The 17,041-nt window shown below is 38.5% G+C and overlaps 1 protein-coding gene across 3 annotated transcripts in view; it reads left to right on the forward strand.

Annotated features, from left to right (window-relative positions):
- The window catches only part of LOC112914056 (putative adhesion G protein-coupled receptor F2P), a 37,567-nt gene that overhangs the window by 5,238 nt on the left and 15,288 nt on the right, over positions 1–17,041 (forward strand). For 2 of the 3 annotated variants that reach the window (XM_025991037.2, XM_025991040.2), the window contains exons 2-4: positions 9,608–9,708; positions 13,961–14,003; positions 14,929–15,080. In XM_025991037.2, coding sequence (XP_025846822.2) covers positions 9,637–9,708; positions 13,961–14,003; positions 14,929–15,080 — 267 coding nt within the window. In that variant the 5' untranslated portion in view covers positions 9,608–9,636. Of the gene's footprint in view, positions 1–9,358; positions 9,709–13,960; positions 14,004–14,928; positions 15,081–17,041 lie in introns of those variants that run through there. The other variant, XM_025991038.2, reaches the window with a different exon arrangement.

A 17,041-nucleotide genomic window follows, 5' to 3' on the forward strand; every position in this document is an offset into this window, starting at 1 on the left:
ATTTATATTAGAAAATAATTATTCATTACTCTTCCGTACATATGTTATGAATAATTACTTTCAAATATACGTAATATAAATGCGAGAGTACCAAGTGTCAAATGTGAGACACTTGAGGAGCACCAACAATTCCTGGACCTTTTTCATCTGAAATAACTACTTTCAATTTGAAATAGTAATCTGAAACTCCCAACTGATGATCTAGTTAAAAATATCTCTGTTTGAATGAATATGCATATTTTAATGTAACTTTTTAGACACTGAGTCAAGAAATCCACATTTTTAATCCCTCCACTGCCATGCTGATCAGAATAAGGGTGCTCTTTAAAATTTCTCACTTTGATATTCCCATTTTGTGAGAAGAAAGAATTATTACTCATCAATGAGTGTAATGAGGATTTATACTACATAAAATTCAAATTTAATATTTTTATAGATATCTGTATTTCAGAAATCATTCTGAAGTGATGAGACCCTTATGCGTTTTAATCTTCTAGTGGTTATTTTATAGCTATTAACTATTACACACTTTTATGCTGGACTTGTTCACTTCTGAGTCTTCATTCAGGTGGATAATATAGCTCTGGGAGACTTTTGCAGAAGTATAGGGCATTACAGCTCCATGTATTGCACAGCCCTGATAGTAGCAGGGCTTTTATAGAAAAAAGTGCTGAAGCCTATTGAAAGCTGAAAGATGATAGAAGTGCTTGGGAGGAAATTTGCATTAATGGAAATACATACACATTGAGACAGATTTCTCCCTGTAAGTACTATCTAAATATTAGTCCATTTATCTCACTTACTTTACTTCTCCTTCTGTACTTCCTCTCTTGATTAGTCTCATCAAAACTCACCCAGATGCTTAGTCTAGAAATATCAACATCATGTTTCTTTTGGCTACATTTTTCACATATACTTCCTTTCCTAAAATTTGCTTACACTTCTAAAGCTAATTTTTAATAGTATTCACTTCTTCACTCCTTCTTCTTTCTTTTTTGGTTATGGGGTCTTTTGAATCCATTCAAATGCCATTGCCATGGTTCTGGTCTTTATGATTGTTCACCTGGATTAAGGAATGGCCTCTCCACTGGCTTGCTGACCTGCATGTCTGCCTTCTCTCCTACCCTCTACACTGTTGGCAGAATAATTTTCTTAAATGAAATCTGATCCTGTCATTAAAGGACTTGATGGCTAATCATCCAGGGAAGAATCCCATTGCTTGACTGTGGCACGTAACCCACCTCACTTTGACATCAACGCAGTTTTAGCTGATGAGCTACATATATTTCTTTCCCATCACACACCTGATGTTCTGACGTTGTGACCTTCCCAATCATCCCTGAACACTGATTTATACTTCCTGCTTCCAGCCTGCTGTTTCTCTGGAATACTGTTTTTCCTTGCCTCCCACAAGATCCACCCCAAAAGTCACTTGTTTGTGATGGTCCTTCAAATACCCAATAGGGAGAGGTTATGGCTTTTTGTCATAGCTTATGACTTTTGTTATAAAGTATATTTAGTATACCTCAAAGGGAATACTTACAACGTTAATTTATACCATTTATATTTTCCGTCTTCCTTAATTACACTTTAGATTCTTGAAGACCTTGTCTTCTTTGTCTTCATAACTGTCTCTGGAGCCTAAGTTGTTCTTGCATGGAACTGGCCCACGATAAATGTTTTCTGAATGAATGAATGAAGAAATGAGACTCAGAGAATTTAAGTATTTTGCCAAATTTCATAAAATGAATCATGAGAATTAGAGAAAGAACATAGATCTTTTGGCTTTAAATTTATTTCATGCTTTTCCTGCCACAATGTTAAAAAGTTTATTTTTTCCAATTAGAATTCTGATTATTTGTAGAAAATATATTCTATATATCTCTATATAAATACTCTCTCTACATGGAGAGGAGTATGGAGTATGTAGAAAGTTATTCTATCCTTTTATCATAGTTGCTAATACTTTGGTGTCCTTCCAGTGTTTTTATTTGTTTCCTTCAAAAAATAATATTTATTTATTTATTTTTTAAAGATATTATTTATTCATGAGAGACACAGAGAGAGGCAGAGACACAGGCAGAGGTAGAAGCAGGCTTTCTGTGGGGAGCCCAATGTGGGACTCGATCCCAGGTCTCCAGGATCAGGCTCTGGGCTGAAGGCAGGTGCCCAACTGCTGAGCCACCCAGGCGCCCCTAAAAAATAATATTTAGAAGTGAGTAAAACCTTGGTGAAAATTAAAGTAATAAATCATCCACATGCCCACCTCCAGAATTACCTGCTATTAATATGTTGCTATATTTGGCTCCAGTCTACTCACTCCCTCCTTTTAAAAACACTCTTTTATTTTGGTAGAAATAATATATGCTTATGGTAAAACAATTCCAAGAGAGCAGAAAATTTAAAGGATATAATGCAAAAAAACGATGTCCAATTCTGATACCAGAAAAAGCCATTGTTAATTATAAAATAGTATTCCAGATATTTTCTGTGCATGTATGCTGATTTATAAGGACAGATAGATTGATGCATAGATATAAATAAAAGCAGAAAGCAATACAAATACAAAAAGGTGATTATACCATATTTGTTATCTTTAAGTGAAAGTTACTAAATTCAGTTTCATTTAAATTAAATACAAAAAAGAGAAACATGTGAAACCTAAGGGATTTTTGAACTTCTAAGACTTCCCCCCTTACAATAATATCCAGAGATATTATTTTCTAGAAATATCTCTAATGCTTAAAAGAAGGATTATGAAATTTATTAAGATTGGAGGTAGCAATTAAAAAAAAATCCCTGTTAATTTTAGGCACTGTGAATTTATTCCTTTCTAGAAGGATAAGGTTTTAGCACCCTTATATTTTCTTTTAGTTTTCTTTCATCTCTTAATTTTTGACAGCTACATTATACTTTTATTTTGATCTTTTCTCCCCTCTAAATTTCAAGGAAATGCTCTTGTATTATATCTCAATACTCCCTTTTATCTTTGGTTACCCTTTATGTGTGTTCATTTTCAGAGCTTTGTTTGGGTTTATTTTTACTGTGGGTGATCTTTGTCTGTCTTCCATGTCTAGTACCTTCTTTCTGTTTGCAGTTCTCTTTTTCTTTCTCATCAGCATTTCTGCTTGATTTTCTCAAGTATGACACTTACTTTTTATTGTTCCTTTTGTGTTGAAGTTCCATCAACTTTTCTTTTCTTTTCTTTTCTTTTTTTCTTTTCTTTTCTTTTCTTTTCTTTTCTTTTTTTCTTTTCTTTTCTTTTCTTTTCTTTTCTTTTCTTTTCTTTCTTTTCTTTTTTCTTTTCTTTTCTTTTTTTTCTTTTCTTTTTTTCTTTTCTTTTTTCTTTTCTTTCTTTCTTTCTTTCTTTCTTTCTTTCTTTCTTTCTTTCTTTCTTTCAGAGAGAGAGACAGAGAATGTGCAGGCAGGGGAGGCAGGGGGAAGGGCAGAGAAAGAGTCAGAGAGTCCCAAGCAGGCTCCATGCCTAGCATGACACAGGGTTCCATCTTACAGGCCTGAGATCATGATCTGAGCTGAAATCAAGAGTTGGACACCCAACCGGCTGAACTACCCAGCCACTCCCATAAATTTCTAAATATTTTCATTTTGGGGTTTTTATCTTAATCTGTTATTTTATCATTAATTTTTCAAGCTGATGTATAATAAAAAATCATAGTTTCAACTGATTGCTTGTGTTTGTGTGTGTGTGAGAGAGAGAGAGAGAGAGAGAGAGAGAGAGAGATCCTATCAATAAGTCAGTTTCCCTTTTCCATATACAGTCTATCACCAACATCCAACTCAAAAATTTCTCCTGTTAAAATAGAAAAAATAAAAGGATTCTCACATTTTGTCTCTTACTATATTTCTGGGCACTAATGAGATTTCTGAAGATTTTTTTCTGCTGTAGTTTGGCTAAAAGGGAAAGAGAAAGGAAATATAAAAGCTTAAGTGCTGTGCTCTGGTTCTACATCCTACTTCATTTCAAAATTTTCCACTTCTTTAAGAGTCTTTGAAGCTATTCCCTTAAGTTCTGCCCCTTTTCTCATTTTTTTTTGCAATTAGTGAAGTTTTTGCTATCTTTCAATATTTTGTTCATGTTAGGGGAAACTTCTGTGATTCATTTTCAATAAAGCATTGTAACTGAGAAATCCCACCAGTGCTTTTCTATAGATGTGCATATTATTAGGAGAGCACCTTATTGACTGATTTTTCCCATTAATATTACATAACGTATAATTATAATGTTTAATATATTAATAAATATATAAATATATAATACTGCTACCTCATACTAATATATTATCAAACCTCTTCATGAATTTTTAAATGTTTGTGTAATATTCCTTTACATAGATTTATCATAATTTCCTAACCCCTCCATTATTGTTTGATATTTATAAGGATTCCATATTCTTTTTCTGCTACTATATGTACAAATTTGCCATCAGCAAATCTGCAAATCATGCTTTTTTTCCTGTATAAGTGATTTCTCTATGATAGAGTCCCAGAAGTGTGGCAGTGCTACAATAATTTGGGTTTACCAGGTTTTCAGCATTCCTTTCCAAATTTTACACACTTTTATAATCTCTCTAACTTATCCTGGCAGCTTCAGGCTGTCAGATAAATTCTTTCCTTGGTTTTGTGGTGACTCATGAGGCAGCTGATTCTTGGGGCACACCTATACCAAGTGCCTAACACACATGCCCATTGCACATGTTCATCCCTATTTACTATTTACCTTTCAGGTGAGTAATCACCCATTTCTTAGCATTGCTAGAAACTGCCATGCATTAGGCCATTCAAAAAAGGTTTAGAGAAACTGGCCAAGGTTCAGGGAAACCAATGGAAATGATTTAAAGTTTAAAAAACTAGGCTTTTGAGAAAACTGAGGGTTCATCTGCACCTGTAGGTAGGTAGCTCTGTGGGTGTAGCTTGGGGCGTGGAGAGCCATCCTTGCTCCCTAGAACCTGGCCTATTGACCTGGGTTAATGCCTCTATTTCCAACTGTGGAAGAGGTTGCCTTTAGAAAATCCCTGTTAAAATATATACTTGCTGGCATGACTAAATCACAAAACCATTTGTATTTATTTTCACATCACTGGCAGTCAGCTTATCTTATTAGTTAACTTCTTGTCAGTCAAACAAATTCTGTAGGATCAAGACCTAGGAAAGGAGACTCTTGATGTGGGAAACGTTGCTTCAGAGTGAGGAACTTTGTCCAAGGAGGGAGGTTATAGACTGGAGCCAAAAGTCAGAGCCTGAGCATCTGGGCATAACACTGGACATGACTCAGGAAAAGGACAGAAGGAATTATGAAGGCAATTCTACTTAATTTGTAAATTTCTGCAAGGTCATTTAAGCATAGATCTTTCCAATCTACCTATCTCTCCCTGTCTATCTATCTATATCTCTTTTTTACCTTTTTTTTTTTTTTTTTTTTGCTAGAGATGGTGATCAGCCTCTTTACGTCTTCAAGACAAGGAGGATTGGGCACAGAATGATGTAGTTAAGAGCCTATCTGGCTTATAAAATTTTACATTGTCAAGATGAAAGTTATACGTAGAACTGTTCTCAAAGAATACCTGTGAGGTTAGGCAGGGTCAATTTTCAGCACCTTAATTTTGGAAAATTGTGGAAGTCACTTCAGTCTCACAGCACTGCTTGATGGCAGCAAAATAGTTAATGCAGACGTAATGCCAGACACAGAGTAAACAGACAATAACTATTTGTTTTATTCACATCTTCCCTTCCGTGATGTCTGCATTCAGGCTGGGCGGATAGGGTTGGTGATGGACTAGAGAGGTAAAGCAGCAGGTTGGGTAAATGACAGACACAATGATACACCTGCACCCCTGAGATCATCCGAAGTGTATTCTCACAGTCTGTTTGGAAACTTTGATGGTATTTTGTGGATCTCACTGGAAGCCTCAGCAATTCGCTATAAAACCTAATTATTCAAGTAATAGCCGCAGACTGTCAGCTGACAGAGCTGGTGATTGAAATACTCCTGAGTGGCTGATAAAGTTCTGTCTGGAGTTTTATTTTTGTGTGTGATTGCCATGAATGGTATTCCAACACTCTTGTTTTTTGTTGTTGTTGTTGTTGTTGTTTTGTTTTGTTTTGTTTTATTTTCTAATCAGGATTTAAGAATCCAAGTTGTAGAGGTTTTCTCCAAAATCACCCTATAAAATGGCTCTGGTCTCTTTCCTTACATGTGTGAGTGTGTGTTTAAATTAAGCAAATGCTTGATTCTGATGGGGCCATCCATGGAACAAGCCCCAGCCTGCAACTCCTGTGCTTGCTTTCTGCCTGCTTTGTCTTTCATTAGTTGAGCTGTGCCTGTTGCCAGTCAACCATATGGTTTTGGGGTGGAGGAATCTGACATAGAGATAGGAAGAGATATTTCAAAATTAAATCATTGACAAAGATGAGAATTGTTGGGTGAAATTTGAAAGTTTGGAGTCCTTGCCATCCTGCTTATTTGAGTAAGCTTTGATTCCTGGAGTCTGCAGATCTCTAGGGAGCAAAGCCCATCCAAGTTCCCAAACCCTTGGAGGGGCTTCAAAAGCCTCATTAGCCTGCAGCTTCCCTGAGGTGGTGAGCACACAGAGAAAGAAGTTATCCTTCTGGTTGTTTAATTTCGAGCTGTTGGGACATCACTTGGAATCGGGGAGCTCATTTTATATTTGTTGCATAAACACGTACATTAACATCTTAAGTACCTTTTTCAGATTTGGAAAGCAGACAGCAGAGAATGGGAAAACATTCTAGTTTGGATGTTTGGAAACATTATCTCTGTAGATCTAGCCACAGTACAGGGACACTATTCCCTCCTCCTCCTTCTTTATAAAAGAGAAGGGAAATGGTTTCTTCCCTGAAGAAAACTGTAATATTTTGTATTTGGCACATTTTACTTTGTGAAATGTCAGCGCTGATGTAAGTGCTCCATGTTTTCTGGGGTATGAATCGCATGAAGTGACTGTTTTTTCAGGTTGTATGTTCTTGAGAGATAAGCCTTTTATTTTCTTTTTAAAGATTTTATTTATTTATTCATGAAAGACACACAGAGAGAGGCTGAGACACAGCAGAGGGAGAAGCAGGCTCCCTGAAGGGAGCCCGATGTGGGACTTGATCCCAAGACCCTGGGATCATGCCTGGAGCCAAAGGCAGATGTTCAACCACTGAGCCACCCAGATGCCCTGAGATAAGCCTTTTCTGGTGAATGTCAGTAATGAATTTTTTGGCATGGACTACACGAAACTGACATTTCCAAACATTTGATTGAGAGAGAAGAGTTACACTCCCACTACCCTTGTGTTTCAGAAAGGTGAGGGGCTGAGCCTGGGGAAGGAGGTGTGAACCATTAGAGACCTGAGGCTTTTCAAAAGAAAATGGAAAAGAGGTGGGAAGTGTGAGCAGGTGGGATAGGTGTCAAAAGATTGGATCCTTGCTGCTGTCTTGCCGCTATATACTTTGGCTTCATCCAAACCTTTTGTTTTCATGTGACTGGAAAAAGAGCAAATGACTATGGCTTAATGTCAACAAGTCTGGAAGAAAATTGATTTTATTTAAGTCCACTGAAAAAACAGTTTTATGAGCAAAATACCAAAAAAGCCAACTTTAGGAAATGTTTATTCTAGTTAAAAGAATAAAGAGAAAGCGTGAAATGTACCTCAAGTTCCACTGTGGTTGAAACTTGTGCACAGATAGCATTCCAGAGTTGTGATCTCCAGTTCTTCTATGACAAGCTAATCCTGGAGGGCAAAGAAGTTGCTAGAAAATTCTGGGCTCCAAAATTTTAATTGCAGCATAACTCCCAAAAAAGTCTGTACTATGAAGTCTGTGAAGGTCATGACCCCATAAATGAGCACATTGTGCTGATTTTGCCATGCATAAAAACAATTTTAGTAATAATCAAAATGCATTTTGATAAAATTATAACAACTATGTTTAAAAATTAAAACAAAAGGAGAATAAAATAAGGACTATTTTTCAAAACAACATCTTAAAAATTTTAAGCAAACAATAGATCTCATACTGATCTGTCTACTCATTCAAGTTCTCAGCCCCCCTTAAAAAATCTGTTTGAGTGTCTGGGCAAAGCAGTGCTAACTGTTTGAAAGTTTGTTGTCTTCTATAATTCCATCAATCCTTAAGTAGTTTTAGTTAAAGAGAAAACATTCTCTATGATGAGGAATTTAACGTAAAATTAATGTAATTCAGGAAAACATGGACTCATGCTCAGATTTTATGAAAATTATATCAACAAATTCATCAGTGGCTTTAATTTCTTTCTAATTTTGATGATTCTACCCAAAACAATAACTGCATTGATGATGATTATGGTAAGTCACTTTGATGATTTTCATACTACATTTTTATCCATTTGAAAGAACTTAAGTTGGAAAAAAGTATGCCGACATGACTGAAATTATATGTCCATCTGGGTTCAAATACATTGGAAAGTGATGAGCAACAAGATAATCCTTGTGTTTAAAGAACTACGGACCTTCAGAAAACCCTATAACGGCAGACTGAAACAGACAATGTAAAATACTTTATAAAATCATTGATTTCAGTGGAATTTAGTGAGGTAAGTAATTCAACACAGGAAACACAGTTAAAAAGACATTAAAAAGACATTTAAAAAGACATTTCGCTTAGTCTTTAAAATAATGGTTGTTTGCTGTAGAATAATGCATGATTGGGAGAAAAGCTATTCCTTTTTGGCTAAAAACGGTCAAAGAGCAAATATCGACCATTGCAAAAACTTTTAACCTTTGTTGATGACACTAAGTCCTCTGAACACTTCCACCTAAAAGCAAAGAAACATCAAATATTTTTCAAAGAGGTTTTGACTCAAAATGAAAAGTATTAAAATGATTAAAATTTAACATTAAAAAATTTCAACTTACATTAGTTGTCTGCAGAGCCTGGGTCTGATACAAATCATCATCCCTTCCCGACCACCTCCCCCCTTCTCTCCTTTTTTCCATTTCAATGAGTATATCATGGGCCCACCACGTGTCCAGTACTATTTTAGGTACCAAGGAATCATTTTAGTTTTGACATCAATTTTGGCAGAAATAACAATAGCAGGGCTTGTCTAAGACCAGTTTTGAAGTTTGCTACCTACCTATGAAAATACAACTTCAGAGTTAGGTCAGAGTGAGGATGATACGCCAAGCCTAGCTTACTCTCCTTCAAAAGATATTTCTGGGCTGAGTTTGCCCATAGGAAACCCAACTCACCTTCTTCCATAGCCACCCACACATTTCTCAGAGCTGCCTAGTCCAGGGAGTGAACCATCATTCTAGTTGCCTGAACATAGGTTATTATTCATTACAGCCCAGCAGGCAGCTTCCTTTGGAGGGATTCCCACAGGAGGTATCACATTACCTGTGCTTCCTGGTGCCAGCTGTTGCTCACACCTGCAGCCTCCCCATGAAGTCAATGGGAGGCCACAGGGATGCCATGTCTGGGTCAGAGAAGTCTGGGTTGACAGCATGAAGGACAGAACCCAGACTTACAGGTTGACTGGGTCTGCGCTGAGAAACTTCGAAAGCTTCATATGGGAGACACTTTGCTTTTTCATTTATTTTTATAGAAGCAAGAAAGGCAGCTGTGTGGAAGACAATGACTCATATGCTTTTGCTATACTGCTTCGTGTTTCTTTTGCCCACAGAGTCCTGCAGGACATTATGCCAGGTAAGAAAAAGGTAGGTGGGAGGACGAAATGATGGGAAAGCAAATGGAAATAAAAATCCATCTGTTAGGCAGCTCTTAGCTATCTGTGCTCAAGCGTAGGGGGAAGACAGTGGTCCAGCCAAAAGAAATTGCAACTACAGGTATCCCAAACCCATTTTAGCTAATAGCCTCAAACTGCTTTCCTTTTGACTTTTTCTATAAATTCCTGAGATGCAATGAGGCTCAAGTGATTTAAGGTTGATAATTTTTTTCCCTATATCCTTTAATGGTGAAGATTTTCATTGCTCACAACCAGCCGTGTGCTACTTCCATTTAGGCACTTGAAAATGTGGGAGTGGTGAGGGGTGTCAAAATGACTGGGAGATACTTAATGGCATTTAGTGGGCAGGACCTAGGAATGATCTGGCTCAATCAAGCATTGTCCTACCCAAAATGACATCTCTTTGAGAATCCTGATAGTGAACACAATGGATGGTCTGGAAGGAGAAATATGCCCCTCAGATAGTCAATGGTTAATCAAGGTTTAACTGGTATGAAGTTTATAGCAATGTAGTATTTGTAAGTTTTGTAGGGCAGTGAGCCCTATGACTCCAGTTAGAAATCTTTCCCTCACACCCTGAGTCATTTTAATGTCCTTAACAGTTACTTACTTAACTAAGGTGCGGTATTCCAGGGAATAGTGTATTATTATTGGACTACAAGATCTGGAAGAGAGCTTTGAGATCAATTGGTGAAGAGCCATCTCTTACTTTATAGATAGGAAAACTGAGGTTCATGTTGTGGAATGTAGTTTTCTTGAGGTTACACACCCATCCAGCTGCAGGACCAAGGCAGGACCCATTTCTTCAGATTCTGTTTCTTGTTCTTTCCATTGTATTATGGAAGTTCTTAGCAAAAGCCTCCTCAGTGAAGGATGACTTTGGAAATTCTTTGTAGGAGTTTCCAAATGATATTTACTTTACCTTTTAAGTGGTGTGCCACTGGCTGGGAATGTTCTTCATGACTCTCCTTCTCCTCAGCACTGAGTTGGTGCCTAGCTTCTGGGATAGGCTAAAGACTCCTTCAGAAAGACTTCTTCCAGAGGCATCTTACCCCACAGCTTGATTCTCCTTCCCCTGTTCATTTCCTCATTCATATTTTCCAACAAGACAGAACTTGGAGAGTAGATAGAGCCTGGGAGGTTGGTTTTGTTTTCTTAGCTATTGGGGACCGCCTTATGAATATTCCGCCCTTTTATTCTTAATTTACGAGTTGCTGGATGCTGAGCTCCTGGGTGCTACTCCTCTTCTGACCTCCCTTCTCACCCTGGCAGCTTTTCAGGTTTAGCAGACTACAGGTTTCCAAAGTGTCTTTTTCGTAGTATTTGGGTGAGGATTATAGATATCTGAAGCTAACGTGGCCCATATCAGATGGCTCTCTATAACTGAAATGATGAAGAGGAGTTGTATATAGATGTGCTTTGGCAAATTAACTGAGAAGAAATGAATCCTGTCCTTTACTTAAGAAGGCAGTTTCCAGAATTCCTTGCAAAAGTGCACCATGGTCTTCTGCCCACATATCTGATTAATATAATGTGACTTCATGGGATTCTGTTTAATGGGCCAAGGGTAACACAGAGTTGTTCACTTTGAAGTGCTTTATTATTAGAAATTGTATTGGAAAGCATGGCCCTCTTAAGATGAGTTTAATGCATCACTTCCCTACACCCTGCATACTCCTCTGCCTTCTCCACTTGCACGTGGGCTGGCTTAGTGGAAAAGACAATGTCAAAGGATTAAGAAAAGCTGAGTTCTAGTCCCAGCTGTAAGAAGAGGGACCTAAGAAGGGAGTCCTGCATAGCTTCAGATAAGTCACCTTGTCTATCAAAGACCTGCCTTCCTTACTTGTAAAATAAGAAGATCTTTCAAAATTCGAAAGAATGCCATTTTATTATTCTTGTTGGGTCAAAAGCCTTGAAGTCTTCCAAGTATGTAATAAGGCTTGGATCTCTAGACTGTGAAACAAGAAGTCATCTTACATCATTGCTTTGAAGGACATTGTATTTCATGAAGGCTCAGGGATACCTACTTCCTCTTGGACAGAACCTAAATGCTCAATTCAGATCCTCCATAAATTCTCATTGGTAGAGAAAATGGAAGATTTGGGCTTGTTTCTTGATAACACAGAAAGAAACGTGAAGGAGAAAGGGACGTGAATTCCATGTTCTGAATTTCTAGTTCCTTCCTAGTGGTTTAGATATTGGAATGCAAGTTGGAGAATTGGACCATGGCTCTTCCCAGCCACCAGAGTATGAACTTTTGGTACAAAAACAGAAAGTTTCAATCCCTTTCTTTTTCATTCTCTCTCCACACACACACACACACACACACACACACACATACATGCACATGTCAGTATTATATGCATATATGCTAATATGTACATATACACACATATGTATAAGACACAGAACTAGCTTTTTAGGTTGCATACACAACCCATGATTTTAAAAAACATACAATTTAACTGAGACGATAATATGCACATATAAAAATGGTTAGATAGAAATAGCAGGTAGGTGAGTATTTGCAAAGCATTAAGGAGTGGTATGGTGACATAAATAATAAATCCTATAGAAGCCAGACAGAGAAGGATGCATCATTTACAATTGGATCAGGAAAGACTTCCTGGAAGGGGCAGACTTGGGCTTTGTATGTAATAGATATTCACTAAGTACATGTTCAAAGAGAAATGATGGGAACTAAATCTTAAATACCATTTACAATACTGCAGGCCCCAATCTAAGCATTTTCCATAAGATCATCTCATTTATTTTTCTTTAAAGGGCTCTGAGATATCACACAATTATAATACTATCACTCTTGCCCTACTTTATGGATGAGGAAACTAAAGCCCGGAGAGATGAACTTTTCCAGATTCTCAAGTGGTGGTACTGGGATTTGAACCCAGGTGGTCTGTTCCCAGGTACACCCCTTGACACAATGTGAAACTGCCTCTCAGTGAAGGGTCCAGTCTGATATGAGTGGGTGGGATGGAGAGGGATTTTAATCAGGAGAGGTAGGAAGCGTTCATGATAGGGGGAAGCCAGGTAAGCAGGGAGTTCCCTTAAAAAAAAGGAGTAGAAAATTGCTAATCCAAAATTAAGGGAAAAGTGAATGTCTACTTGCATTGAGGAAAGTAATTACAATAAATTTCAAATTTTACAACAAATTTAGACACGCTGAATACATTCAGCAAGTATTTAGCATTATTCAATAATAAATCCTGTAAAATCACAATGTTTTTATTAATAAACTACCCACATCCTTTTCTCTACATTTTTAGCTGTGTACTTGCATTTATAATATTTTTTTCTATAGAGAAAATAGAAAGATTATTCAGTTTTTCCTCTAGCATTGCTGATCAAATTTGTTCTTTTATTATTGCCAGATTAGAAAAGTATCTTTCAGCTTCTCATTTCATTTTTAGAATGTAAATATGTAAGACTATTGTCAACTTTGGGATGGCATCTAGTAAGTTTCTTTCATATATGAACTGCAAGGTAGCCAAAACACTTGGAATTTTCTCATTCTGTGACTAATTGTAAATACTATTTTTTTCAAATTGTAAATACTCTAAAAGGAATGCCGCTTATGTGTTGATGTCCTCATTGTAATGTGGAAATGACTGCAAATTACATAAGTATATCCTATTAAATTCAAACTAGATGTATCCCTAACTCAACTTACACTTGTCCAGATTCCATAAATAGCTACAGCCTCTCTAGTGCTATCTATCCAAAATGAGGGAGAGTGTGAAGGAAGGAAAGGTGGAGTGGCAAATAACAGTGATATGAACAGAAGGTGGTTAAACTATTTTGCCTTTGAAAATTTAATAAAATATATGATCATGTTAACACATTGCTATCTCTCAGTGTGTTGAATGGGGTCCAGACATGCAAGGGATTCCAAAGCTTAACCTTCATTAACTTCCACGTAAGTCCACCTCTGCTCATGGTGTATCTCTTGGACAGAATGTTGGGCTTTCTTCCTGGAGAGGAAGGAGGGCTCCTGCTGAGTCGCAGTGGGAAAGAAAGCCATCCAGACTGATGACAAAATGGGGCCGTGGGTACGTACTTCATAGTCTCAGCTTTTGGTGGTGTCCTGGCATCAGAGCTGATTCAGACGTAGCCATTAGTCTGTGACTAAAGTGGATCATGGGGCAGGCATACCAACAATTAATTTTCAGGTTGATTTTGATTTTCCCTTTCTAGGTTGCCAACAAAAGCAAAGAGAAGATGCCTGCCAGGCCACATGGTACGTTGGCAGTGGTTAGTAATGAAGTAATGAAGTTTTTGTTTATTTATTTTAATATAGAGCCGTGCTCAGCCCTCTGTTTATGGCATGGCAGATGGGACACCTTGATGGTTCACATTTGGACTCTTTTGTTTTCTCATATTAAATTGTACCTTTGACCCCTGCTCCCCTCTCCTCCCAGCACCCTCTGCTCCATCCTAGCCTGAGAGTTCTTTGCCATAAACTTTTTTGACTGAGCCAGCATAGGCTGGAGCAGGGGCTAGAGCAGGTCTGTGAGAACTCATTGATGACAGACTCATCATGAAGTTCCAGAGCTGGGACCTTCCTGAGAACCTCGGGTGTAGTGGCTTCCCTACTGTGTTCTGGGAGCTGGAGGAGTTCAAGGGAGGTGTGGGGCATGGACTAGATGTGGGCTTCCTTCCGTGTTACTTCAACTGGGGAAGCTCCACTTTACCTGTTTCATATGTTTGAGTTCTGGATAAGATTTTGTTGGAAACAAGAGGTGTTTTTCACTGGAATATATGATGATCACTGATCTATTTCAATCTTCCTCCACTTTGCAAAGAAAATACATTTGATGTCCACTGGGTTTATGTACTCTCATTGTGCTAATGTCATATGTAGCACTGAGTCCTGACCTTTCCATTTGATGTCAATACTTTTTTTTTTTAATTTATGTTGTTTTTGTACTAGGAAATATATTTTTTAAAGATTTTATTTATTTACTTGAGAGAGAGGGTGAGAGAGTGTATGCAAGAGCATGAGCAGGGGAGAGGGAGAGGGAGAAGTACACTCCCTGCTGAGCAGGGAGCCTGATTTGGGGCTCAGTTCCAGGACCCTGAGATCACGACCCAAGCTGAAGGCAGATGCTTAACTGACTGAGCCACCCAGGTGCCACTGATACTGATACTTTTTATTTCTCCAGGTGTATGTGATGGTACCTGTGTGGCCAATTCCCACTGCAGTCAACCTTGCCCTCCAGACACTCAGGGAAATATGGGATTTTTTTGCAGTCAAAAGAAATGGCACAAGATCACTGAAACCTGCCGGACTCTTAATGCCTTCAACATCTTTGAGGTAATATCCTTTCTCTGACATCCAGAGCTGAGTCCCAAATTAGCAGCACATAGCATGGTCAATAAGAGAGAGGGAGAGCACGGGGTAGGTTAGTGCATTTGTACGAGAATACATAAACACCTACTCATTTCCTCTCTCTGTACAAGAATGGAAGTCCTAACTTTGGGCATCTAAAAGTTTGTTGCCCTGTTTTCCCACACGCTTCATGACACCAAAGAATGTGATCCTCAGGTCAGAGGTAGAAGAGCTGTCTAGAATGATCATGGTTTACTTCTCCATCTTAGCTCTTTAATACAACCCTAAAAACATTTAGATGGGCAGAATTCAGACTCTACCTCAGACCTGTTGAATCTGAAGCTGCATGTTATCAAGATCCCCAGGTGATTTCTGTGCTCAGTAAAGCATGAGAAGCAAGCTGACCTAAAGGGAAGGGCTTCATCATCAAACAAATGAATGTATTTCCATATATACTTAAGTCATTACACATTTTTAAATCAAATTTTGATAAATAAAATCAAGTCAAATATTATTTCTTCTCCTTTTGTTTCTTTTATTCCTCTTCTAGTAGGAGCTTCACCTTGCTGAAGTTCAGTCTCTGATGAACTTCAGGGCAGTCAATGCTTTAGTATCTCTTTGGTCCTAGGGAACATCCTCATTTGGTGGTTTTGAGGGTGGCCAGAGGGAGTGCCAGTGGATGCTATACTTGAAGTCCTTGACCAGACTTCAAAAGGCTGCCCACTCCAGGGTGTCTGTCACTGGGTCCACCTCTACTTTGAGGAATCTGGGCACATATACACAAGGAGACCCACGTACCCTATGTTTTAATATCTAAATGGTTTAAATCAAGCTTATGGACTGCTAAGTAAAATGTGTTCTGCTGGTCTCCCATCAGATTATGTCCTGTACCTCAAGGGTGGTGGAAAGCCAAAGTCACATGTTCATAATCCTGAAAACCAGTGTCCCTTTGCCACCTCTCAGGCCTAGTGGTGAGCACACTGGTGGCAGGGTCCACCCTTGGTAGCACAGACTTAGGGAAGAGGCCCAGGCAGGCCCCAGAAGTGGGCTTGGGGTTGCTAAGCCAGGAATTTAAGTGTCTAGCTGCAGGGGCATGAGCTCTGAGTACGCATACTCCCTAGGCCCACAGTTTCTTTCTTTTGTGAAGGGGCAGGTTAGAGGAGGCCAGAGAGGGGTCCTCTAAAGTAAAGGTTGGCAATTTTCTTTCTGTGAAGGGTCAGATGGTTGGTATTTTAGGCCCTAGGGGTCATAGGGTTTCTATTGGGAGTATTCAACTCTGCCATTGTGGCATGAAAGCAGCCAAAGACAATACTTAAATAATGAGCAGACTGGGTCCCAATAAAACATTTAAAAAAATAGGGGGCACCTGGGTGGCACAGCAGTTGAGTGTCTGCCTTTGGCTCAGGTCGTGGTCCCAGGGTCCTCCTGGGATCCAGTCCCACATCGGACTGCTTGCAGGGAGCCTGCTTCTCCTTCTGACCTATGTCTCTGCCTCTTTCTCTGTGTCCCTCATGAATAAAGGAAATCTTAAAAAAAAAAAAGGCAGCCAGTTGGGGCCATGTTTGCTGCCCCTGCTCTGAAGTGTGGGACCCAGAAGGTGGATCTGTGGGAGATACTGTTCATCACTATTTTCACATATTCTTTTGTGTTGGTGTCAGTTGATTCATCCAAATCTAGTTCAGAAGTTCTATTTTTAAAGCATGCTTAGTAAAAATAAGCTTAAATGACATTAGAGATTTATCAGTGTGCACAGGGCATAGATACAGTGTGTATAATCAGAAGGAGTCTGAATGCTATGCTAAAGATAATGTTAGCTCTCTGGAGGAAGGGAGTTAGGAGCAGGGAGCTGGCAGGTTGGAACTTTGGTATTCGGTTCATACACCTCTGTATTGTGCAAGTTATTCCATAGCAAATGTGACTATGAAAATGTAAAATTGGAAAACATT

This window comes from Vulpes vulpes, chromosome 1 (assembly GCF_048418805.1).
Source record: "Vulpes vulpes isolate BD-2025 chromosome 1, VulVul3, whole genome shotgun sequence".
In the NCBI taxonomy this organism is placed as follows: Eukaryota; Metazoa; Chordata; class Mammalia; order Carnivora; family Canidae; genus Vulpes; species Vulpes vulpes.